The 26,571-nt window shown below is 38.6% G+C and overlaps 2 protein-coding genes across 7 annotated transcripts in view; both read left to right on the forward strand.

The window, feature by feature from the left end:
- Window positions 1–297: 297 nt before the first annotated feature.
- LOC146893572 (membrane-spanning 4-domains subfamily A member 12-like) lies at window positions 298–13,447 on the forward strand. Of its 4 annotated transcripts, none has more exons than XM_087907624.1 (8): window positions 298–507; window positions 742–826; window positions 1,975–2,051; window positions 3,661–3,810; window positions 4,852–4,908; window positions 7,488–7,604; window positions 11,759–11,873; window positions 13,274–13,447. In XM_087907624.1, exons 3-7 carry the CDS (start codon window positions 2,004–2,006, stop codon window positions 11,867–11,869), a joined length of 483 nt encoding a protein of 160 aa, XP_087763750.1. In that variant the 5' UTR covers window positions 298–507; window positions 742–826; window positions 1,975–2,003; the 3' UTR covers window positions 11,870–11,873; window positions 13,274–13,447. The 4 variants fall into 4 exon arrangements, with proteins under 4 accessions (XP_087763750.1, XP_087763752.1, XP_087763753.1 ...); XM_087907626.1 differs by lacking the exon at window positions 742–826 and adding an exon at window positions 897–1,068; XM_087907627.1 differs by lacking the exon at window positions 742–826.
- A 4,144-nt stretch (window positions 13,448–17,591) lies between these two features.
- The window catches only part of LOC125415969 (uncharacterized), a 49,771-nt gene continuing 40,791 nt past the window's right edge, over window positions 17,592–26,571 (forward strand). For all 3 annotated transcript variants that reach the window (XM_085693634.2, XM_085693633.2, XM_085693635.1), the window contains exon 1: window positions 17,592–17,937. The gene's annotated coding sequence lies outside the window, so the exon portion shown is untranslated. The remainder of the gene's footprint in view (window positions 17,938–26,571) is intronic.

Below are 26,571 nucleotides of genomic sequence, written 5' to 3' on the forward strand. Positions count from 1 at the left end.
AGATTGGTGCAATCTAGTTTCTGAACATGGGAAGTACACAGAACAGTTGTGACCTCGACTTTGCCGAAAGACAAAAGACCAGAGAAGATATTTCTTGCCAGAGCACCACCAGATCTGTGGTTCCAACAGCACTTTTCCTTCTGGAGTCTAGAATCTAGACGTTGAGGAGACTCAAAATAGAAGGACTTACTTCTATCAATCTACTGGAAAATAGTGGGAGTCATTTGTGTGTTTGGGAAGTCTTTGGAACAGGGAACCAACCTGTAGTTGGGCTCAGACATTCTTCAGTTTAACGGCTAGAGTGCGCTCACCACGGGTCAGTAAAAGGTGTCTGCACTAGACTCTCTCTCGTTGGCCCCATTCCCTAAGCCCATATGTATCTGCGGGCCTGAAGGCTGAGTGGAACCTCCACGGGATTGCAGAACTAGTGTCTGCGTGGCCCTCCTCACGTGGCGCCCTTCACGGTTGCTCAGGGACACAACCGCAGCAGCGTTGGATCCACAAGAGGTAATGAGGGACACATGGAGGTGGCAGCGCCCCTGAGGCAGGTGCTGCCCACAGGAATCCCAGAGCAGGAAGATCTAGACCTAAAGGAAACCCCAGAAAGATTGCCCCCTTCCACCCTTAGGACCATACAGAGTAGGGAATCCATGACCCATCAACAGAGCACGTTAATGACTGGCTTTGGACACGACGTTCTGGTGAGTTTCAGTTCCGTACTAGCTTCCTTTTCCTCCCCAGTATAACCCTACAGGGGACTCTTGCCACAGAGAAGAGCCTTTGACAGAGTTTGTTACATTTTTTTAAAGTCATCACCTCATAACGGGTAAGTTTTTAATTCAAGCATCTTCTAAAATGTTTTTGATATGTCTTTGTGTATTTTCTTCCTGTCAAAGGCCAATGGACCGTTACTATGGCAACTGAAACCTCCAGAGTTTGTGACTTATTTGAGGAGAAGAAAACGTGCAAATCCAAGATCTGAAAGCAATGCTGAATTCTAGATACAACTGTGCACAGCAGTTGAAGGAAAAGGGGAAAGATTGGTCAGACATTAGAGACGGGGAGGGGGTAAGGAGTAAGGGTGGGGAAGAGAATTGTCAAAGCCACATCTAACAAGAAAGGCACACCAAAAATATATCAATCAATATATAATAATAAAACACCAAAAATTATTGCTTATTGGTTTGAGCAACATATGAGTATTTATATAATGTATAGGCATTCAGACTTCCAACAGGTAAAGCCTAATAATGTCATGGCTTCTAGCTTTTAATATCTTCTCAATCAAACTCTGCCAGATCATCAGGGAAAGTTTACCCTGTGCCCCCACTAAGTGACTTAGAGATTCACCTTTTTGCAGATCAGCTAGAATCAAAAGAATACTTTTTCATGGGTATTAAATACAGAAGCTGAGCAGGGTTGTGACTCCTACAAAATAGGGACCGTTGCCCTCTCCATCAGTGTTGGAGATGTTGAGTTACCCTTATCTTGCCTACTGAAACCCTCTCCATGGTCTCGTTCACTAACTTAAGAAACCTACCTGCACTCTATAGTATTCTATTTTCCAGCCTTCTCTGCAGCTAGTGTAAGCGTGTGACAAAGATCCTTCCAGTCCGGCACCCCTGAGACACACTTGAATTTACACGACACCAACAAAGAGTAATAGGCTAAATCAAAGAGCCTGAACTTTCTGATGCTGCAACAAGGGCATATGAGTGGGTGCCAGAGGGACTGATGGGCTGGGAGCAGCTAGCATTTGGTACTTAGTCATAGTCTAACTTCTTGAGAGTTGAATATTAGTTTTATCAAGATCCTAGTCTGGTGCAAAAGCATCTGTCAGGGAACAATCTTTTAAAAAGTGAATGACAGCTGTGGAATTAGATTTCCCCTCAGGCTTAGGAACCTTACCCAAGAGAAGAGTGATAGTCACTAACTGATTTAATTTATATTGATTTTTGTCCACATTTTTCACAGGAGATATCCTCATATCCCTCTTGGTGAATATGCCACAGAATCGTCTGTGGGTAAAGAAGGAACTGAGATTGTTGGGGGTAAGAACAAAATGCTGCTCCAGTGAGCAAGTCAACTGTGAGAAGGTTGCCCTCCTTAACACATGACGAAGGGGACCTGAACCACCTCTGTATCCACCATGAACTCTTCAAATGGAGGAAAATCAGTTACAATGGTTTCTGAAGGTGACATGACATCAAAACATAGACTGAGTCTGGACATGGAGGAAAAAATGTTCTTCTTTTTAATCATCTATCAATTATTTCAATTGTAAACTGATGGCATGTCCTAAATGAGATGAGCAAATTGTCAGTACACCCAGAAGCTGCAGACGACACAGCTCTATGAACTGTAAACTGTTGGTTACAAAGAAGCAGTGCTGTCAACACCGTCTCATAGACACACTACTGTTAGCCCAGGCAGTCCCATCCACTACATACTATGGCTGAGCAATTTTACATCATCCACTCGTACTACTGAGTGACAGAGCCAGATTAAGAGTTATACACAAGAGATTAAAAATTAAATGAGAAAAGTCCTAAATAATCAAAAGACGCACACATATAAACACACATGTGGGCACAGGGGATCTAGAAATAAATTAAGCAAAATCACAAGATACAAGATGAATTGTGTTTCTATACAATAATAATGAACATGAGGATATCAATCCCCAAAGAAAAAATACAAATATTAAAGAAACAATATATAGAACTGATAATTTGAAAATGACTAAATACTAATGAAAAGTTCAAATTAGGTTACATCAATAAAAAGAGACGTTTATGGATTGCAAAGCTCAACGTAGTTAAAAAAAACTGTTAGTTCTTCCTAAACTGGCATATGGTTTGGCAAAATTCCTATTAAAATCCGGGCAAGTCCTATAAGTAGCCAAAGATTATGTGGGAGGAGAAGAAACAAAAACAACTAAATCAAAGGAGGAGAAATCAACACTAGTTGATTTTTAAGATACTGTCTGCCTATAGTCATCAAGATGATGTTTTTTAAATAAAAAAAGACACAGACAAACAGAACAGAACACAAAGTACAAAACTAGACTTCACAGAGACAGCCAACTGATTTAGGGAATAGTACTGTTTATTTGTGTTTGGGGAAGGTATTTATGCAGCATTGTGGGCCTCAAACTACAAACCCTGCTTCCTCAGCAATCAAGCCATTGCTGGTGTGAATCAACACGGTTCGTAAGTTGGTTTTTTCATAAAAGAACTCACTGGAAAGCTTCTCAGAAGAATAATGAGCAGAAATCAAGTGAAAATAAGAACAAGGAGTCTTAACAGACTCCCAACTTTTTGAGAAATTAGATGAATATTTAAAAAGCCATGAGAACCAAATGAGTGATCACCAGGAGTAACAAGCATCAGTGGGAAAGTTGCAGGAAGGGCAGAACTTGAGATGTCTCTGTGGTGACAGAATAGGTCTGTGACTTGATTACGGTTGATAAAACATGACAAGATGGCCTAGAACTATACACAGAACATCATATCACAGTTGATGTCCTCTTCGTAAGTTCTGAAAACTGTCACTATCGTGGTAGAACACCACCTTTCTTCCTCATTCTGGCATTTGTCTTGAGGAAAGTTCTTTCTAAGAGATAGCTGGAACTCTAAGAATGGTGTCTTTTCCTTTCAGACTGTGCAATTAATGACCAGTCTGATTGTGCAGAGCCTGGGATACTTCTGGACATACCTGTACATTTCTCAAAACATCGCATTTGTAATGGATAGTGAGTATATTCCTATCGTTGGAACTTCAGGATACTCACTGTGGTCCTCCTTGCTTGTGAGTAACATCATCTCTATAGTAACTACTAATAATGTATTCTTTAGATGTCATGGATTCTGATCCAAGCAATGTGTCCTAGAGGATACACAATCCCTCTTCCCTCGGAAACCATTTCCATGTCTACCTGAAAAAGGACAATAGCAATATGTCTTTTAAAATCTTTAGTTTATTACCTACAATATTTTTTCATAATCACATTCTACATTGTTAAAGAAACATGGGATACATTATGAAAAAAGTAGTTTCTTAGCTGTAATATTACTTCTTAATAAAAGTCTGCATAGTAAGAGGGCTATTTGATACATTTAAAGCCATGATAATAAACACAAATCCACAGTGACAGCTGATCTGAGCTCCTGATAACTCACAGACTCTAGACTAAAAGCTGGGGAGCCTGCATTGGACTGTACTAGGCCCTCTGCATGTGGGCAACAGCTGTGTAGCTTGATCTGTTCGAAGGGCCCCTGGTGCATGAGCTGGCTTTTTGGAGCCCATTCCCTCTGATGAGATACCTTGCTCAGCCTTTATGAAGGGTGGAGGGGTTGGTCCTTCCTCAACTTCATATGCCAGGCTTTGTTTACTCTTCATTGGAGACCTTACTAATTCTGAGGAGTGGATGGAGGTGGGTTGGAAGAGGGAGCAAGAGGAGGGGAGGGACAGGGAACTGTGGTTGGTATGTAAAATAAATAATTTTTTAAAAGACTAAAAATAATAGAAATAAATAAATACAAGGAGCAAATATGGAAGACAAAATCTGTTTGAGTCAAACCAGCTAAGCAAGTGAAATAAATGTTAAAGTCTTTTCAAGATGCCCCTGAATCCCATTTCTATCACAACCATAACATTAGTGAATAGGACCTTCAAAGCTTTCATCTCCATTAAAACAAATCTTGAATCATTTCTTGAGTTGTTTTTTCAGTAGTCCTCACTAAGGAACCAAGCTGATATCCCTCATTTTGCAGAATTCTAGAATTATATCTTGAAGCTTATATTTTTACATAGTGACTGGGTATTAACAAATGTGGTGTTTGCTTCCAGTTTAGCCTATCGGGAACTTTTTCAATAGCATTGCAGAGAAGGCCTTCAAATCACATGGTAAGTCAGAAGACTCTGAAAGTTTCCATTATCAGTAAAAGCACTAAATTTCCTAAGACTACATTAAAACTTTAAAAAGTAAAACACAGCCAGTGAGGAATCATGGCCTCTGCATGACTGGCTATCTACCTGGAAGCCATGGGGTGGGGGGACAGTATTTGAAGTATGAGAAACATAACATGAATCCAAAGAAAGGTAAAGTGGTTAATGTCATCTCAGACAAAGAAAGTATAGAAATAGTACTATTGTCATACACAAATACTCAAGTATTCATGATGATAAAGGCCACTATTTCTTAAGACTTAACAAACCTTAACTTCAAACTATAAGAAGCAAGGGTCAGGGTTATGGTCTGTGCAAACAAAAGGACCTGAGTTCAGATCCCCAGAATCCACATCAATGCTGTGCACACTAGCAGACATCTGGAATTTTAGTGATTCACAACAAGATGGGAGTAGAGGCAATAGAATCCCCATACACTCCCAGGCTAGCCAGTGTGACATATGCAATTACAAACAACAAAAAAGAAATTCTGTCTCAAAGTAGATGAGGACAGACACTTAACATTGTTTTATTTCCTTTTGTCTAGTGATATTTTCCTATATTTTTAATTTCATAATGTAATTTTATACATGCAATTATACAAATAATTTCATACAGCGTATTTTAATCATATCTACCCTCCATTACCTCCCTCTGGCTCCTCCTGGAACACCCCTCTCAATTCGTCTCCCTCCCAACTTCATGTTATCATTTATTGTTATCATTACTATTATTATTATTTTGTTAATCACCCTGAGACCAATTCGTACTGATCATGTGAAGTAATCCAGTGAGGTATGGGCAATCTGCCAGAAGTCACATCCCCGAAAGAAAAGTGACTATCACTCCCTCAGCAGACACCAACTATCAACAGTTCCTCAGCTATGGGTGAAATCTTGGGAGCCCTTCTCCCAATTTTAGAATTCTGACTGGCTTTTTCTTGTGTAGTTCTTATACAAGCAACCACAGCTGCTCTAAGTTGATAAAAGCAATTACCGTGTCATATCTAGACGATAGCATTTATCATTCTCCTTATCCTGTAGCTCTTACATTCTTTCTTCTCCTTTTTACAATATGTCCCCTAAGTGCGCTTGGTAGGAAGAGGTTGACAGAAGTAACTCATCTACGACTGAGTGCTCACAGCCATTTATCTAAATATCTTCACCGGTTATGAGCCTCTGCATTATCTATGAACCACTACAAAAAAAAAAAAAAACTCTCTGACCAAGAGTGAAGTCAACACTAATCTATGGGCATAAACATGAATATTTAGAAGGCAGCTTGACAACATAACCATTTAATAAAAGAAAATCAGTAGGTTCCCTCTATGGCCTATGATATCCCCAGATATGATGATGTTTACAGTACCAAATGTAGAATCCATAATGTTGAATGGGCCTCAAAACCAATCAGAAAGCAGTTGGCTCCTCCCATACTAGTCATGCCACTATTGCACCAGTGAGCATAACGTACCTGGCAGGTTGGTATTATAGCGTGCAATGCCCAGGGCTAAGTAAGCCCACTGATATCTTTGCCCCATGAATGTACAGTGTGTAACACCACTCAGTACTATGAAAGCTAGACTTTAGGGAATCAGCTTCCTGGGAAGTTTGAGGTAAAATTTTTCATAGCCGTCACTGGTTTGCTTTCTACAAAGGAGACTTTTTCCTTGAGAATAAATGAACTGACATCAATGAACAACATATAACAGTTTACATGAAGGGTTTTGTTTTTTGAGATAGGTTTCAGGATCTAGTGATTCAAGTTGTCATGCTTGCTATCTAGCTTTATTAACTAGAAAGAAATTATTGTGAATATGGACAAGGAAATAGGTATAATAATTATTCTTCTTAATAGCAATATTAAATAATATATCTTCTCCCTGGCACCATATGTAGATAAAACACAATTATTCAGCAACATTATAAAGCATGAATTGTCTGGAGTGTGTAGGCTGACAAACATACATACATGTAGCCTGGGTAATGACCTCCAACCATGTGTAACTCTGTACGTCATAAAGAAAAACTCTTCACATTGAGCTAGATATACCTCCATGCCCAAGAAAATTCCCCAAATTTTGCTTTCCTGATGTTCACGAGCGATAGAAATCTCCTAGAGTATTAGATCTCTGGCAATGTAAAGCTGTGCGGTATTGTGAATTTGTCAATATCATGGGCATATTTTATATTCTATTGATAATTAAGATGCACTAGATTTTCTTCCATAGTTTGAAAAATATATAATGCACAGACCACTTCTTTTCTGTCCCTTTATCTACTAACTCAGTACAGAATAAACATTGAGTCCTTTACCAGTAGATAAATAAGTAACTGCACATTATATCAAAAGTTTTATTATTCCCCCAAATTGTTTGATTCTACTAGGAGCCTAATCAAACTGCAATTCTAACAACCTTTTTGGTACTCTCGCTATGCCAGAAAGATTAGAATTTCTATAGTTTTATAAGACTACACTTGCAGAGAGGACTATGGAATAGTTTCCAATGACTGGACAATACTTTTAATCTGTTCTAGTTGATCTGGACTATGACAATGAACATCTTAAGCCTCTTCGCAACACTAATAGGTGTGTTTTTAATAACACTTGAACTGATGATGACTTCATCTATACAATCTTCTTTGTGGCAATACGTAAGTACTGGGTTTCTAAGAGAATGTCTTCATAATTTTAGGATTAAGCCTTCAGTGAGGATCAAAACAGTCAGGTATCACTCAAATCACCAGAAGTCCCCTCATAAGTTTACTCTCAGGCATATGTGCCTATTATTAGTGTGATACAAGCTGCATGTTACAGTTCAAAGCCTACATGATCAAATAAAATCTTGCAAATATTAATACAGATATTTTGTTGAGGAAGCATTTTAATCAATCCTGATTCCTCCTGGTTGCTATGAGATATTTATGATTGGCAGCTTGTTCTTCCTATGTACCCACATCCTTACGACGGTTTTCCCAAGGGTTTAAAAGATCCAATTTTCAAGAGTAAGACTATATTCTTCCAAGAATGAAATGGCATCCATATGGACTTATATTAGCCATATATTTATGGTCAATGAATGTGCTGTAGTTGAGAGCCATCATCCAGAAACTGATGGAAACAGATTCAAAGATCCACAACCAAACATTAGACCAAGTTCGGGAATCCTGCTGAAGAGGGGTAGGAAGGATTGCAGGATTCAGAGCATCAAGGACATCACAAGAAAAGACACAGAAACAACTACCCAGGATCATAGGAACTCACAGAGTCTAAACCAACAAACAGGGAGTCTGCATGAGACAAACCTATGCCCTCTACATACATGTGACAGTTGGATAGCATGATCTATTTGTGGTACTCCTAACAGTGGGAGCAAAGACTGTCCCTAATGCTTTTACTGGCTCTTGGAAACCTTATCCTCATCCTGAATTGCCTTGCCCAACCTCAATATAAGAGGAGGTACCTTGCCTTACAGCAACTTGATATATCATGGGAGGCCTGTCCCTTTCTGAACAAAAACAGAAGAGGAGTTAGTTGAGGGGTAGGGAGAGTTTGGGAAGAGAATAGGAAGATAAGAGAGAGGGGAAATGAGGTCAGAGTATAAAATAAATTAATTTTGAAAATAAGAAAATGATATAGTCTACAGAGTGAAGCTTATCTCGACAATAGATGTAATTTGGAAGGCTCATATACTCTGCTCTATGTGCACTATGCCATGAGGAAATTTTTTGTTTCTGCATCTGTCTGTTGGAGGGTTCATGTAGAACTATTTAAGGCTGTTTATGTTTGTGTATCTGTGGTCCTGTGCTGGTGGGACTATGAACATAGGCACACTTAGCCATTTAGGTTTGTTGGTGTGAAGAGAAAGGATGATGAATACAGAGAAAGAAGGAAGAGATTCTGAGTAAATTTTGTAAGAATTTGAAGCCGTGGTGTTGAATTCTTGTCTGTGGACTACTATCCTTCTAGTCTATGCCCAGAGCCTTACAGGAGCCAAAACAGCTGGGCTTTAAACCAATACCTAGAAACCATAACTTTTAAATTGATGCATTGGATGTTACTTGTATCTAACTTCCTAACATAATTAAGAAAGCGCTCCTTACTTCAACATATAAGAGTCATGGTTAATAGACTAGTTCCAAACTATATATTTTGTAATTCATCATTCCTTTTTTCTTATTTCTATGTATTATTGAGAGAAACTTTACAATAAATAAATATAGATATAGATAAAAGCCTATGTATCTCTGATTCAATAAAGAATGAATGCTTAGCTATTTGATTAAAGTCATGGGTCTAGACACCTGAAGAGCATTTATGCTGATCAAAGTTAAATTCTAAGTCACTTAACCATAGTAAATAGAGTCTTAACAAAAATCAAGTCAGTGACACATGAGAGGACCACTTTATTGATGTAGGAAATGCATTTCCCCTTTTGCATCATTTACTAAATGACAGAAAAAAGTGTAATTATATATACTTCCCCATTAAATAAGTCCTATTACACCAAACCTCAAAAGAAAATGTATCTCAATTTTATCTTCTCCAGAGGGTCATTATCCTTAGAAAAATATACTGGTACTAACCACAACAACAAAAAAAGAATATACAATGATTCCCATTATTCTCTTTGCAGAAATGTATCGGTTCACATTCCTCAATAGCTATCAATTATCAGATAATCAAATTTATGCATAAATTTTCAACTATTGAGGGAATAGGATACAGGAAAGTGTTTATCTTTTCATTTTTTCCCCTTCCTACAGCATAGCTCTACCTCTGAGTTTCAGTACTGAAAAGGAGAGTCTAGAAAGCTTTCTAGTTTGCTCTCTGAGTTTCAGCACTGAAAAGCAGAGTCTAGAAAGCGTTCTAGTTTGCTCTCTGAGTTTCAGCACTGAAAAGCAGAGTCTAGAAAGCGTTCTAGTTTGCTCTCTGAGTTTCAGCACTGAAAAGGAGAGTCTAGAAAGCATCTAGTTTGCTCTCTGAGTTTCAGCACTGAAAAGGAGAGTTTAGAAAGCGTTCTAGTTTGCTCTCTGAGTTTCAGCCCTGAAAAGGAGAGTTTAGAAAGCATTCTAGTTTACTCTCTGCTGCTGTGATAAGACACTAACAAAACAACTTGTGAGAGGACAAAGTTGATCTCAGCCCACACTTCCAGGTCACAGTCCATCACTGAGAGCAGTCAGGGAAGAAACTCAAGCAGGAACTGACACTATAGAAACTGTAGGGGAACATTGCTTACCAACTCACTCTTGGATTTTCTTTCTTGCTCCATGTTAGCTTTCTTATTCAACCTACACTCCCCTGCCTGGGGGTGATGAGATCCACAATGGTTTGGACCCTGCCACATCAGTCATCAATCAAAACAATTCCTCACAGGAAATGCATCTAGTCATTCCTCCATCGCTTTAGGTCTTGCAAGCTTGTGAAATATGGGTTCTTACAGCATGCCTTTCTGGATTCCAAATTTTGTTGGGAACTCTTTCATTTCTGTTTTATTACATATTGTCTATCTGTCCTTTGCTTAATTCAGCTAAGAGTTTATAAATCACTTTATTTTAAAGAGCCAACTCTTTATTATTTGATTCTTTGTATTGATTCTTGATTATTTGTTTTTATTTCCTTAATTTTATTTCCTTGTTTCCCGATTTTGGTTATTCCTAACTACTGTTTTGGATTTTGCTGTGTTCTTGCTTCTTCCGAGGTTTCAAGGTGAATTATAGAATTGTTAACTTGAAATGCCTTTTTGATGTAGGCACCAAGTGCTGTAACTTTCCTTTTAGGTTGTCATCAGCATGTCCCATTGATTTTGGTCTGTCATATTTTTATTTTCAATCACTTCTAAGAATGGTTTTTACTTCCTTCTTGGTCTCTCCAGTAACACAATTATTCAACAATATGCAGTTTAAGTTCCATGAGTTGATATACTTCTTTGAGTTTTTTGGAGTTTTTTGGGTTTTTATTTTGGTTTGGTTTTGATTGGTTTTTCAAGATAGGGTAGCTGTGTAGTTTTGGAGCCAGTCCTGGAACTTGCTCTGTAGACCATGCTGGCCTCAAACTCACAGAGATTCACCAACCTCTGCCTCCCAAGTGTTGGGATTAAAGGTGTAGCTATTCCTGTAGTGGTTTTTTTCTGTTGATACCTAGTTTTATCCCTTCATGGTCAGATAGAACTCAGAATTTAATTTCAATTTTCTTATGTTTGCTGAAACTTGTTTTGTGTCTTAATATATGATTGATTTTGGATAAAGTTCTATAGGGTGCCAAGAAAAAGAATGTATATTTAGTGTTTGAATGAAAGGTTCCATAGCTGTTAGGTTTGACATCTCACCAGCACTGAGGCACAAGAAACAGTGCAGAAGAATTAGAATGTGAGAGCTGAAGGGTGACTGGGAATGCTGTGCAATGCCATCTTCTGGGAGTGATATGGCTGTCATTATAGAGAACTCACAGCATCTGTGCTTACCTGCACAAAATCTCTAAAAGATCAAGCCAGCTAAAATTCTGGCATAGACATGGTAGAAGAACACCAGACCCCAGCCCTTTCTAAGGAGCTATTGGAAACAGATGATTGCTGTGGGAAGAATCATACTTCTGTAAGGATGTGACCACTAGTCCACTAGATGGCTCCACACATATGCATATACGGGCTATAAAAAGGACATGATATTGGGAGTAGAAACTGAAGGTTGAACCAAGAGTTGGAGGGAAAAATGGGAGATTATATTGTATTTCATTGTATACCTATTTAAAATTCTCAGAAAATAAGAAAATTACTAAGTAAAGACTGTATTTTTCTTTTGGGGTACAGAGAAGTGGTAGAATGCTTACAGAATATCTCTTCCTGTTCACTATCTTGGAGATGTTTATGGCATGCATAGTAACTGAGTGGACCTACAAAGCAAGACAAACAGGAGATTAAAATGGTAAGTCTAACATTTCTCCTTCGGTGAACAGATGGTACTAACTTCTGTGATATATCCTATTCAAATAACTTAGAAAGAATTAAGCATCAGTAATACCATCTCTAATCTGTGACTAGTGGTAGGTGAATACATTTTTGTAAAACTATTTGGCACTAAACAGCTCTTTCTATAACTGAAGCTAAATAAATTACTCTACATGAAGAGAGTAGGACTGAGAATGTTGCTCAGCAGTAGAGGACTTACATAGCGTTAGTGAGACTCTGATCACCAGAAGAAGCACATAAAAAGAAGTCAGGTGGGTAACCTGGGGTAGAGTGCAGTGACAGAGACTCTGGTGCTGGCTATTATACTCAGCTCTGCTTGATTAAGCAACAGTAGTTCCCACCATCCAGCTGCACTAACACTGTCACCAGCGCCACCACTTGATTCTTACTCCATAAATACGCCTTGTTCAGTGGACCATCTTAATCTGTAGATGGAATTCCTTAAGTAATCTCTGTCTGATTTAATATGAGAAAATTAAAAAGGGAGAAGGCATTATCAGATGAATTATTCTTGGATTTTCCGCTTTATCTTGCCTCAGAAGCTACCTCTGAGGGCACTTATATCTCGATGACTATTTGTGTTTCAATAAATTTTCAGTCGCTAATGTAGTGAGATATGGAATTGAAATTCATCAGAAAAGAATAACACTAATAAACTTTAAAAATATATGGCTGGAACTAGAGCAATGGCTCAATAGTTAAGAGCACTTGATGCTCTTGCAAAGGACCAAGGTTTGATTCCCAGAAGCCACATGTTGACTTACAATCATCTATAATTCCAGCTCCAAGAAATCCAACAACTCTGTTCTGGCTTCTTTGGGTACCAGAAACATGCATGGTACATGGGTATGCATTCAAGCAAAACACCCGTACATATATATAAATCTTTTTAAAGGTATATGTTACCTTTAAAGTTTACTTAAAAGGAAAACACAGAATTCTTTTAACAAAGGCTTGAGAGAAAAAGCATAAATTGAAATAGTTTTCTACTTATACTAATAAAATATAAAAGGAGAGAAGCAGAATATATAGGAGAGGCAAAAGGGAGGAAGGGAAATAAATAACAGGAGGAAAAGGAGAGAAAAATTATTTAAAACTAAGATTTAATAAAAAACAACAAGATCATTTGGTCTGGGAAGTATATCTCAGGTGAATCCATTGCTGCAATGTTTAAGGCTCTGGATTCCAGGGCCAACACAAAAGAAGAAACAAAAACACAGCTCATGATCTTATTAAGAGTCTCAGTGATAATAAGACTACTCCCTATCAGATCTCTTTAAAGTGCTGCTGAAATTGTATAATTCTTTATCTTAGATGACATTAATGAGTGATTTCCTGCCATCCGCCTTACCTCAGGTTCATAGAAGAAAACGAACCTTTTCCTAGAAGTATCATGGCCTCAGTCAAGGAGGAAAGTTCAATGATGGATGAGAACTTCATTTTGTTCAAGAGACCTCTCAGAAATGGAATTTAATCATCTGCCTCAGTAATTCCTCTCCTCCATTTCATTAATAAAAAAAATGATAGCAATGAATATGTTTTCCTTTACATGTGGGAAGTGAAGTGTGAATTGATTTCACAGTTGTAAATTAATCCGGGATTGAATCTGGTCAGCCGGAGTTAAAAGGTTCTTCTAAGACCAAGAAATCTCATGAATGAGCACGAATTTTCTAGCATGGACTCTACATCTAATGTTGATGAGATGAAGTAATGCTGACTCAAAGCCATTTTGTAATGAAAAGATAGACAAGCCAATTCATCATCAGTGGGGCAGACTAGCTTTAACACCAAACATCTGTCTAACCAGCTATAGTTAAATGATGCAGAATTTATCTACAGTATAGACTATTAGATATACCTTTATATAACTGAGACTACTTGATGTCCACGAAACTCTTTACTAGAAAGTCTATTTTCTGCAATATTTTATTCTTTTTCCCACAGCTTTTCTATTTGACACATTATACTTAAATTTTATAAATTTTAGATCAATTGCCTTTCCTCAATATTCTACTGAGTCTCTGAAAACCTTTTGTGTTGGTCATCTTTCTGTTTCTATGAACAAATGTCTGAGGAAAACAGGTTCTAAAAAAGAAAAGTTTCTGTGGGCTCCCACTTTCAGAGACTGCAGTTCTCACTTGGCTGGACCTAGTTCTTTTGAGGTTGTGGTAAAACAGCACCATGATGATGAGAGCGTGGCAGAGCAAATCTGCTTACTTCATAGAATCCAGAGAGGGGGGAAGAGGGAGGGAGAGGGGGAGGGAACGGAGAGGGAGGAGGACAGGAGTAATGGGAGAGGGGGAGGGAACAGAGAGGGAGGAGGAGAGGAGGAATGGGATAGGGAGAGGAAGAAGAGAGAGGAATGTGGAGAGGAAGAGGAAAGGGAGAGAGGAAAAGGAGGGAGATGGGGAGGGGATAAAGAGGAAGGAAGGAGAAAGGAGGAGAGAAGAAGAAAGAGGAAGGGAAGAAGAGAGAGGGAGAGGAAAGGGAGAAAGGAAAAGGAGGGAGATGGGGGGATAAAGAGGAAGGAAGGAGAAATGGGGGAGAGAAGAAGAAGAAGGAAAGGAGAAAGAGGGAGAGGAAAGGGGGAGGTAGGGGAGAGATAAATACGGAGAGAGGGGGAGGAAGCGGGGAGATGAATGTGGAAAGGAAGAGGGAAGAGGAGAAAGGAGAGGGAGAGAGATGAAGAGGAGAGAGAGAGGAAGAGAGAGGAATGGGAGAGAGAGGGAGGGGAGGGGAGGGAGTAAAGAGACTGAATGAGGGAAGAGACCATGGATGGGGAGAAAGAAGGAAGGGGGAGCGAGAGGGAGGGAAGAAAAAAGGAGAGGGAGAGAGGGAAGGAAGTGAAAGAAAGGGAGAGGAAGAGAGAGAGCAACAACGACCAGAGAGTCACCACCTCACAATCTTCACAGATTGGAACAAAGTCATTAGCTTGTGGACCCCTGAAGAACACTTGAAACCTAAACCAAACCTCTTCCCTCCTTCCTTCTCTTTTGAGCCTTGCTCCCATTTCCCTGTCTTCATAAACAACTCATACATGATGCAAAAGATACATATTTTATATGCAAGTGACCCTACAAAGGTCCGTGGCATTTTATTATATCTGTAATTCACATAGATCACACACGCACACACACATGCACACACACACACACACACACACACTTTTTTCCTCCTAGTAATATGATTTTAAAATCAACTCCTGTTGCTATTTATACATCAGTTGATTTTCAATGCTGCCTGATAGCCTGTGGCTCTATGACAGCACATTTATACATTCCTTCTTCCAGGAATGGGCAGGTAGCTTACATTTTCTCCCCTTGAATAATTTCTTTGGGAAATGCATTCTTCACCAAGGTATCTGATGTACATGTGTATACCCAACACACACACATACACACACACACACACACACACACACACACACACACACACACACACCGTTTTCTTAAGCAGAGCAAGAAGCTCCACCATTTATAGCATTTTTCCGTTGCTGCTACTTGATGTTGCACACTTCTATCTACTTTTATCTGCAATGTACTCTATATTCTCTTGGCCTCTTAAGGGCTCACAGATTCTGATACCTAGCAGTGTTGCTTCCAATGGTCAAAACCTTTTTCTTTTTGCCTTTGCTGAGAAATGGAGTTCATGTGAGCAGTAAGTACTCATCTACCCTGTGCTCCTGGCAAACTGGAAACCACAGTTCTGAGAGAGAGTGCAGGAAACACAGATGTAACAAGAAGAAATACACAATGAGGAACAAGATTCGAATAAGTGGGGGATAAAGGAATAGTAGCTGAAACGAAGTTCATAACCCATGCAAGGAAGTGAGCTTCATCACACAGACATGCAGACACTAACTGGCAAATAGAACTCTGAATTCTTGGTGAGCAAGAAAGTACTGAATGATGTATGAATACATGCACTGGGAAGAGATGATGGAAGAACGGACAGGCCTTTGGTTTGCCTGTCAAACAAATAGAAAGCCATCTAAGGGGGGAGTGAGAAGATGGCTCGATAGATAAAGTGTTTGCCACACAAGCATGGGTACCTTTATTTGAATCCTCAGTGCCCATGTAAAGCCAGATATGGTAGCAAACACATCTATCGGACCCCCTCTCATGTGAGGAGACTGGACGACAAAGAGCATTCCCAGAACCCAACTGCTAATTGTTCGGTTCTTTGCAATTGAGGTTGTGTTGTGGTTTGAATGTGAAATGTCCCCCATTGGCTCATATGTTTGAGGTTTCACAGTCTGGTCACATTTCTGGTTCTCCTGACTTCCAGATCAAACTCAGGCTTCTGCTACCATGCCATTGTTACCACGATGGATTCTATCCTTTCAGAATTGTAAGTCAAAACAAAAGCTTTCTTTTGTGAAGGACCTTTCTCACAGCAAATGAAACGAAACTAAAATAGGCTGTTCTGAATAATTATGAATAATATAACTATTTATGGACAAGTTTTTATGGAGTTATGTTTTAAAATTTATGTAGATATAGACCACAGAGCCTAATCACTAATGATACAGGGAAGACATAGACAGCCCTTAGAAGAACGTCTACTATTTCAAGTCTACTTATTCCAAAGTATCTGGACAATTTACCAGCAAGGTTTTGGGGTTCAAGCTCTCAGTATATTCACTGACTCTTGTTTCTGTTTGTCTTCTTCCTGTTGTATTCAGCCTAGTGGGTGTGAAATGCTATCTTGATGTGGGGCATTAGAGTGGCTTAGATTTGCATGTAGCTAATCGGGAATGGAGTCCAACATCTTTTCATGTGATTATTGGCCATTGTAAATCATCTCTGAAGATATAGACACTTCTGTCAATGCTTAATAAGGTTACATTATTGTCCTCATTACGGCTTGTAAAGACTGAAATCCCTTCCGAGATGTATGTGGAGACTCTGAGATTTCGGCCCCGATTCTTGTAAATGTTTCTTCCGTAAGAGAGTCATAGGGTTTCTTTTATATTTTTATTAATTTGTAATGTTCAAAATATCAGGTTTTACTATAACATTTCATACATGCATTTCATTGTGATTTGTCTATGCTCATTCCCAGATTATCCTTCCTCGATACATCATTGGAGTCAGCTTGCATGATTTTATTTTAAAAATTGCTCAACCATGAAACTGCTCTATAGTTTGGAGGTCTCTTTTATGTTGTGACCTATTTGTTTGGTTTGTAGCAGGGAGAAACTTGCAGCAATCTTCTGCATCAAGGACAGCCCAGGAGCTGGAGAACCGCCATAAACTCGTTGCCCCACCCCCATGCACTAATTCAAGCCAAACAAAAAGTCCATCACAGAAGAGGGAAAGTGGGAACAAAGTCCCACCCCAACCAAGAAGCTACTTGCAGTTTATAGTTGCTGCAAGGCGAAATCAGTTTTCTCCAATGTAGTGACAAGGTGTGTGATTCTTCAATGGTAAAACACAGCAGCTCCCCTACTCCACCGGGTTGCTCTGTGCACAGGGAAAAAGACAGAATAAAATGGTGACATTGCCCGGAAAACTGCATTTGGTAGCTGTTCCCTTTATCCTTAGATGACCTGTGGGATCAGCAGGGCTGCTGCGTGCCACTGCCACTGTCCCCGGTGCCCACGTGGGCCTCTCGCGCAGTGCCCTTGGTAACCACGGTCTTGACCACAACCGCAGCTTTTGATCCTCGCGAGTGGGGTATGAAGGGGTACCACCCAGTCAGCAGTGCTCCTCGGGCTCCGCTCTGCTGGCTGCGAGGCTACAACCCCCCCACACAGAGTGCGCTGCCCACCTGACCGCGCCATTCAGGGCATGATGTGGGAGCCTTGGCTCAGCTGCCATTAAGTCTCAGACGGGGTCACACCGAGGGCAAGGGTTCTGAAGCCCTGGCCCCAACTCTCTCGTCCCGAGTTATCCCATCTCTAGGAATGTTTTTCTGGTAACAGTATTTGAGTTGAGACATCCAAGCTCATCTATGCATTTGGGCGAGATTCAGACGACTAGGCAGCTTCTCCGGCTTCACCTGGGAGAATCTTCTAAGTAAGTGAATGTCAGTGGAAAGGTTGCCTGTGGGGGGGTGCGCACCATCACAAACCAAGACACCCAAGCTATGTGACCCACCAGATTTGAGTTCCAGGTTGAAACTGTTATATATCCTAACCCTTTCAACAACCCTAAAGTGTCCTTTTCAACCTAGGAATCTGCATTGCCAGGGTCCCTAACGTGATCTCTCCTCCCCCAGACACATATATTCCTGTAGCCTGGATTTTAAACATTACCATTTCATACATGCCATTCAAATTTGATGAAAGTTACTGAGTTTCAGGTTGTTCTTAAGAACAATAGCAAACCCCATAGTGGCTCCATCTCCTCCACCCTCTCTCAGGACAGAACCTCCTTCAGTTCCTCTCTTTGTTAATATTATTAAGCCAGTGAATGGCTTGGGCCCACGTGATCAGACCCGCCACCGCAGATACCCTGAACCAAAAGCCAGTCCTGCTGGGTTGTTACAAACATCAGGAGTCAAAAAAAAACGTAGACCCAAACACGCAAAAAATAAGAAATGGCGAGAGTATGATTTAGTCATTATGTAAGTTTTTGTTTCTATGTAACCTTCCTTCTTAGAAGTACTTTTGCTGCTCATGGAATTAATGTATTCCCACTGTCATTTGCCCTGAGATATCTTTTTACTTTTTTAATTGCTATTTATTAATTTAGCATATTTACATGGATTTATAAAACTTTAAATTTTCCTTATTTTACTGAGGATGTCAACTTCCATCCCACAGTGACTGGTGACAAGGATGTTTCACTCTTAATTACTTATTTATTATTTATTATTGAATTACTTAAATATTATTCTTATTTGCACTGTATATTAAATGTTTGTCACCTATCAGACACATTTTGAAATGTGTATTTTATTAGTATTAAAACCCACAGAAACCACTAGCCTGACTCACAGGAATTAACAGAGTCTGAACTACCAGTCAGGGGACCTGCATGGGACCAATCTAGGCTCTCTGCATACAACCAACATGCAGCTTGGTCTCTTTGTGGGACTTTCAGAGTTTCTGTTGCTGTGAAGAGAAACCATGGTCATGGCAAGTCTTATGAAGAAAACATTTAATTGAGAGGCTTACAGTTTAGGAGGTTCAGTCCATTATCATCATGGGGGTAAGGCAGCATGCAGACAGACATGGTGCTGAAGAGGTGGCTGAGAGTTCTATGTCTTGTACAGGCAACAGGAAGTTGTCAACAATATTTGGCATGACTTGAACATATATGAGACCCCAAAGCCCATCTCCACAATGACACACTTCCTTCAACAAGGATATACTTACTCCAGCAAAGCCTTGCCTCCCAATAGCGCCATTCCCTATGAGCTTATAGGGGTCAATTACATTCAAACTACCACAGATGTCAAGGAGTATTATACGGAAGGGTTTGGAGTGAGAAAAAAAGAAGGTGAAATGATGTAATGATAATTTCAAACTGTACAGAAGAGGATACCCTCTAAGCATTATTGTTTTTCCACACCACCAATCCTCCTGATTCCTTATGTAAAAATGATAATGAACTAATTTAGGTAACTAAGATTATACATGGGGTTTTATTAACAAGCCAAAAGGCTACTTCCTTGGGCAAGTTTGAAGAACTCAGCTAGAAAGGATAGTGATTTTTAGAAATTTGAGTTTACATTGTTTCTTATGGTTTGTGATTTTGTTGACAAGAGAAAATTCTACTTCAGTGGTAACACTCAAACTCTATCAAAATATCAAAAATAAGACCTCTTTGGCTACGTTTGTTCCCCCATCCTCTAGTATGAAGAATATTCTTTCCAAAATTGTAGTCTCTCATCTCATCTTTCACCTACAACTCTTTGCTTGTCAATACAATTTACATAGGTGGATCAGTACCATCCTTCTCCTTGGCAGCCACTCTCTCCATATGATTTTTCTCCAATCCTGCTCCTCTACTCAGTCAACATGACAAAAACACCTCATCTGCTGGTGAAGAAAAAGAATAAGGAAGTTGAACTTAGTTCTCCATTCTTTTTTAATTCTTTCATTTATTGAAAATAGATTTTTTATACAATATATTCTGATTACCATTTTCCCTTCCCGTACTCATCCCATCTGAAGTTACACCCTTTTTGTCTTTTCTTAGAAAACAAAGAAGCATCTGAATAATGAAATAAAATGAAACAAAACCAAATAGATTGGAATAGGACAAACCAAACAAAAGAAAAGAGACAAAGAAAAAGCACAAAAAGGCATATACACACAGAGATATACATATTTGCACATTCAGGGTTCCCATAAAAACTCAAATCCAGAAGACATAATATACATGCTAAAGACCTATAAGGTTAATAAAAAAAATTCCCTAACTCTACATTATGAGACAAAGAACCTCCAAAGATGACATCAAATTCACTTTCTGTTGGCCATCTACTGGAGGCCTGCCCTTAAGAGCAATTTGTCAATGGGCAGTGGTGATACGTGTCTTTAATCCCAGCACTTGGAAAGCAGAGGTGGGGAAGATCTCTGTGAGTTCGAGACCAGGCTAGTGTACAGAGCAAGTTCCAGAACATCCAGAGCTGTTACACAGAGAAAAACCTGTCTCAAAAAACAAAACAAAGTGGTTTGATTCCTCACTGAGACTACCTTAGAGAAAACAAATATTTATTTTTAAATGGATATCACTTCTGGATTAGGAATGGGGGCATGGATCCACATCTACTTTCAGTTCTAGGACACCCACACACACACACTGCATACCCACAGAAGCCCTGTGCATGCTGCCACAGACTCTGTGAGTTCTTATTTGTGCCAGCCATGCTATCTAAAAGGCCTGGGTTTCTCCTTTCCCTTTGGCTCTTAAACAATTTCAGTCTCTTCTGGCAGGACTCCCTGAGCCCTAAAGGGAGGGATTCGATGGAAACATTCAATTTAGGAATGAGTATTCCAGCTTCTCTATGCTCTGCTTATTCTCTGGCTGTGAGTCTCTGTATTTGTTTCCATCAGCTACAGGAGGAAGCTTCTCTGACAATGACTGAGTGAGGTACAGACCTATGAGTATAGCAAAATGTCATTAGGAGTCACTTTCTTGCTACTTTTTTGTTTCGTTTGTTTTGCTTTGTTTTGTTTTGTATGGATTGTTTTTCACTTCATTTTTGTTTTGTTGTAGAATAGTAGTATTTTAGTATTTGATTTTCCCATAGGTCCCTGGTCCTATGGGATCTGAGGTTCTTGGCCACCAAGCAGACTTTTGTATGGGTTCTAGCTCATCATCATACAGTGGGCCTTGAATCAAATCAGATGTTGGTTGGTTACTCCACAAATTTTGTGCCACTACTGCACCAACATATCTTAAAGGCAGATCACCAATGAGGACTGAAGAATTTGTATCTGGTTAAGTGTTTATCTTTATTCTTTATTCTTTGGTAGTGTACAGACTATATTACTGTGCCAAAGACACTAACACATAGGGCTGAAGACTCTAGATAGGCACCAGCTTGACTTCTCCATGTTCAATGAGTTGTATAGATGTTGTCTTCAGCAACTGGGCCTTACTGTCAGTTTGTTGAGAGAAACCTATAGCCTTGGTTGTTTGACGGTTCCTATAGGATCTGTTTGGTCAACAATTCAATTAGAAGTAGCATACTCCAGTACTGGGTACTTCATTTGGTTATGAGAGATGTCTAGTTGGGCTCTGTCCCTTGCCTTCTTTATTTGGTAACTTGAGGGGCATCTAGGTTGTTTCCAGGTTCTGACTATGATGAATAATGCTGCTATGAACATAGCTGAGCAGTGTCCTTGTGGTATTATAGAGCATCCTTTGGGTATATGCACAAGATTGGCATAGCTTGGTCTTGAGGTAGATTGGTTATCACAGCAGCTGTACAAGTTTGCATTCCCATAAGCAATGGAGGAGTGTTCCCCTTACTCCACATCCTCTCCAGCATAAGCTATCACTGGTGTATTTTTCTTAGTCATTCTGATTGGTGTAAAATTGTATCTATCTCAGAGATGTTTTGATTTTCATTACCCCAGTGGCTAAGAATGCTGAGCATTTCTTGAAGTATCTTCTTGTCATTCGAGATTTTACTGTTGAGAATTTTCTATTTATATCTCTACCCCATTTTTTAAATTGGATTATTTGGTAATTTGATGTCTAGTTTCTTGAGTTTCTTCATAGATTTGGAGATCAATCCTTTGTCACATGTGGGGTTGGTAAATATCTTTTCCCATTCTGTATTTTGCCATTTTGTCTCATTGACTGTGTCTTTGCCTCACAGAAATTTCTCAGCTTCAGGAGGTACCATTTATTAATTGTAGATCTCAGTGTCTGTGGTACTGGTGTTATATTTAGGAAGTAGTCTCCTGTGCTTGTGCATCGAAGGCTACTTCCCACTTTCTTTTCTATCAGGTTCAGTGAGGATGGAATTATATTTGATCCACATGGACTTGAGTTTTGTGCAGGGTGATTTATATGAATCTATTTGAATTCTTCTACATGCTAACACCCAGTTAGGCAAGTGCCATTTGTTAAAGATGCTTTCTTTATTCCTTGTATAATTTTGACTTCTTTATCAAAAATATACATAGGTGTGTGAATTTATGTCAGGATCATTGATTCAATTCCATTGGCTCACTTGTCATGGTTTTTTGCTTTTATTTTTGCCAGCACAATGCTCTTTTTATTACTATAACTCTATAATAGACCGTGAAGTCAGGGATGTTCCTGACTTCCTCTGGAAGTTCCTTTATTGCACAGAATTGCTTTAGCTATCATGGTTTTTTTGTTTTTCTTTGTTTTTCTGTATGAAGTTGAATATTGTTCTTTCAAGGTCTGTGGAGAATTGTGCTGGAATTTTGTTGGGGATTAAATTGAATCTGTAGAATTGAATTCAATCTGTAGCTTTTGGTAAGACTGTCATTTTTACAATGTTAATCTTACCTATCCGTGAGCTTGGGAAATCTTTATATTTTCTGATATCTTCTTCAATTTTTTTCAAAAACTTAAAAGTCTTGTTATACTTGTCTTTCAATTATTTGGTGGAGTTACACAAAGATATTTTATATTATTTGTAGCTATTATATAGGGTGATGTTTCTGATTACTTTCACAGTCCATTTATGCTTTGCATATAGAAGGGCTACTTATTTCTTAAATTAATCTTGTATTCTGCCACATTACTGAAGGTGTTTATCAATTATAGGGGTTTCCAGGTAGAATTTTTGGGGTCATATATGTTTTCAATTATAACATCCTCAGTTAGCAAAAGTTTAACTTCTTCCTTTCCAATTTATATCCACTTGATCTCCATTTGTCATCTTATTGCTCTAGATAGAATTTTGAGGACTATATTGAAATAGTCCTCAAAGATATGGAGAGTTGACAGAGTTTGCTTGTTCCTGATTTTAGTGGAAACACTTTGAATTTCTTTTCATTTAATTTGGTGGTGGCTGTTGGCTTATTGTATATTGCTCTTATTACGCTTATGCATGTTTCTTGTATCCATGGTCTGCCCAAGACCTTTATCAAGGAGGGGTATTGGATTTTGTCAAAGGCTTTTTCAGCATTTAATAAGATGATCATACAGGTTTTTTTCTTACTTTAAGTTTATTTTTATGCTGAATTACACTGATAGGTTTTCATATGTTGAACCATACCTGCATCTCTGGAATGAAGGCGACTTGATCACGGTGGACATTTTTTTGATATGTTCTGGGATTCGGTTTGCCAGTATTTAAATAACAGGAATCAAAGTCACTTGATACACACTTTTTAAAACAAAGCTATTTCCAAGCAATTATAAGGTAGTCAATCAGGGTCTTCCGTTTTAAATGCCTTCTTCAAAAATAATTAGTACTACATTGTTTCTGTATCTCTTTACAGGAAAGGAGCACATTCATCTTCTACAACTTTGTGACATATCTAACTCAAAATGTCACAGAATAAAAGACCAACAGTTTATGTCATAAGAGAAGAGATAAAAAGCAATGGGGATAAGCACTAAGTACTATTTTGGTTAATAAATACTTTTACCTTTACTAATGAAAACATGGAGAAGCAATGATGTCATTTATAATCAGTTCTTTGAGCTTCAAAATATATATTGGATAGTCCTCAAAGATATGGAAAGAGTTGACAGAGTTGGCTTGTTCCTGATTTTAGTGGAATCACTTTGAATTTCTTTCCATTTAATTTGGTGGTGGCTGTTGGCTTATTGTATATTGCTTTTATTATGCTTAAGCATGTTCCTTGTATCCGTGGTCTCCCCAAGACCTTTATCATGAAGGGGTATTGGATTTTGTCAAAGGCTTTTCCAGATGATCATAGAGTTTTTTCTTACTTTAAGTTTATTTTAATGCTGAATTACACTGATAGATTTTTCATATGTTGAACCATACCTGCATCTCTGGAATGAAGACGACTTGATCACGGTGGACATTTTTTTGGTAGGGATATTTTTGATAACAGCTACTAATTCTTCACGACTGACAGGTATATTTAGATTGTTCACCTGGTCTTGGTTCAACTTTGGTATATGGTACTTATCTTAAAAAATGTCCGTTTCTTTTACATTTTCCAATTTTGTGGCATACAGGCTTTTATAGTAAGATCTAATGATTCTCTGAATTTCCTCTGTGTCTGTGGTTATGTCCCCTTTTTCATTTCTGATCTTATTAATTTGCATGTTCTCTCTCTGCCATTTGATTAGTTTGGATAGGGGTTTGTCGATCTTGTAGATTTTCTCCAAGAACCAGCTTTTTGTTTCATTGATTCTTTGGATTGTTTTCTGTGTTTCTATTTTGTTGATTTCAGCCTTCACTCTGATTATTTCCAGTCTTCTACTCCTCCTGGGTGAATCAGCTTCTTTTTTTCTAGAGTTTTCAAGTGTGCTGTTAAGTCTCCAATGTGTGCTTTCTCCGTTTTCTTTAATTGGGCACTTAGTGCTATGAACTTTCCTCGTAGCACTGCTATCATAGTGTCCCATAGGTTTGAGTATGTTGTGTCTTTATTTTCATTAAATTCAAGGAAGACTTTAATTTCTTTCTTTATTTCGTCCTTGACCCAGGGGTGATTCAGTAGTTGACTGTTCAGCTTCCATGAGTTTGTTGGCTTCCTGGGAGTAGCATTGTTGTTGAATTCTAACTTTAATCCATGGTGATCTGACAAGACACAGATGGTTACTAATATTTTTTTGTATCTGTGGAAGTTTGCTTTGTTACCAAGTATGTGGTCAATTTTCGCGCTGCAGAGAATAAGGTATATTCTTTCCTATTTTGGTGGAATGTTCTATAGATGTCTGTTAAGTCCATTTGATTCATTACCTCCATTAGTTCTCTTATTTCTCTGTTAGGTTTCTGTCTGATTGACTTGTCCATTGGTGAGAGAGGTGTGTTGAAGTCTCTTACCATTAGTGTGTGTGGTTTGATGACTGCCTTGAGTTCTAGAAGTATTTCTTTTACATAAGTGGCATATGCCCCTTTATATTAGGGGCATAGATATTTAGGATTGAGACTTCTTCCTGAAGAATTGTTCCTGTTATGACTATGAAATGTCCATCTCCATCTCTTCTGATTGATTTTAGTTTGAAGTCAATTTTGTTAGATATTAGAATGGCCAAACCCTCTTGTTTCTTAGGTCCGTTTGCTTGGAAAACCTTTTCCCAACCTTTTACTCTGAGTAGGTGTCTGTCTTTGTGGTTGAGGTGTGTTTCTTGTAAACAGCAGAATGTTGGATCCTGTTTTCGTATCCAATCTCTAAGTCTGTGCCTTTTTATAGGTGAATTGAGGCCATTGACATTCAGTGATATTAATGACCAGTGGTTGTTGACTCTGCATATTTTCCTTTTTTTTTTTTTGGGGGGGGGTAGTAGAGTGTGTGTGTTTCCCTTCTTTGAGTTGTGCTTGTGAAGGGTTGCTAGATGTCTGAGTTATTGTAGGCAGTATTGGCAATGTTGGATTCCTTGGGTTGTGATTTTCCTTCTAATACTTTCTGTAAGGCTGGATTTGTGGCTACGTATTGTTTAAATTTGTTTTTATCCTGGAATATTTTATTTTCTCCATTGATAGTCAACTATAGTTTGGCTGGGTATAGTAGTCTGGGTTTGCATCCATGGTCTCTTAGTTTCTGCAGTACCTCTATCCAGGACCTTCTGGCTTTCATGGTTTCCATAGAGAAGTCCAGTGTAAGTCTGATAGGTTTGCCTTTATAAGTTTCTTGACCTTTTTCCTTTGCAGCTCTTAATATTCTTTCTTTAATCTGAATGTTTTGTGTTTTGATTATTATACGGCAAAGGGATTTTTTTTTGATCCAGTCTATTCAATGTTCTGTATGCTTCTTGAACCTTCATAGGGATATCGTTCTTTAGGTTGGGAAAGTTTTCTTCTATAATTTTGTTGAATATATTTTCTGGGTCTTTGAATTGTAATCCTTCTTCTTCTACCCCTATTATTCTTAGATTTGGTTTTTTATTGTGTCCCACATTTCCTGAAAGTTTTGTGATGAGAGTTTGTTTTATTTGCTGTTTTCTTTGGTCAGAGCATTTATTTTCTCTATGGTATCTTCAGAATCTGAGATTCGTTCTTCTATCTCTTGTATTCTATTGGTTATGCTTGTTTCTGAAGTCTCTGTTTGTTTACCTAGATTTTCCATA

The sequence above is a fragment of the Myodes glareolus genome, chromosome 7 (genome assembly GCF_982192425.1).
Source record: "Myodes glareolus chromosome 7, mMyoGla1.1, whole genome shotgun sequence".
In the NCBI taxonomy this organism is placed as follows: domain Eukaryota; kingdom Metazoa; phylum Chordata; class Mammalia; order Rodentia; family Cricetidae; genus Myodes; species Myodes glareolus.

Excerpts from the sequence above, each read along its gene's own strand:
- LOC146893572 (XM_087907624.1), top strand. The coding sequence starts at position 2,004 with ATGCCACAGAATCGTCTGTGGGTAAAGAAGGAACTGAGATTGTTGGGG. Across the intron at positions 2,052-3,660 it reads AGGAACTGAGATTGTTGGGG|ACTGTGCAATTAATGACCAG; the intron begins GTAAGAACAAAA and ends TTTTCCTTTCAG. Across the intron at positions 4,909-7,487 it reads GAAGGCCTTCAAATCACATG|TTGATCTGGACTATGACAAT; the intron begins GTAAGTCAGAAG and ends AATCTGTTCTAG.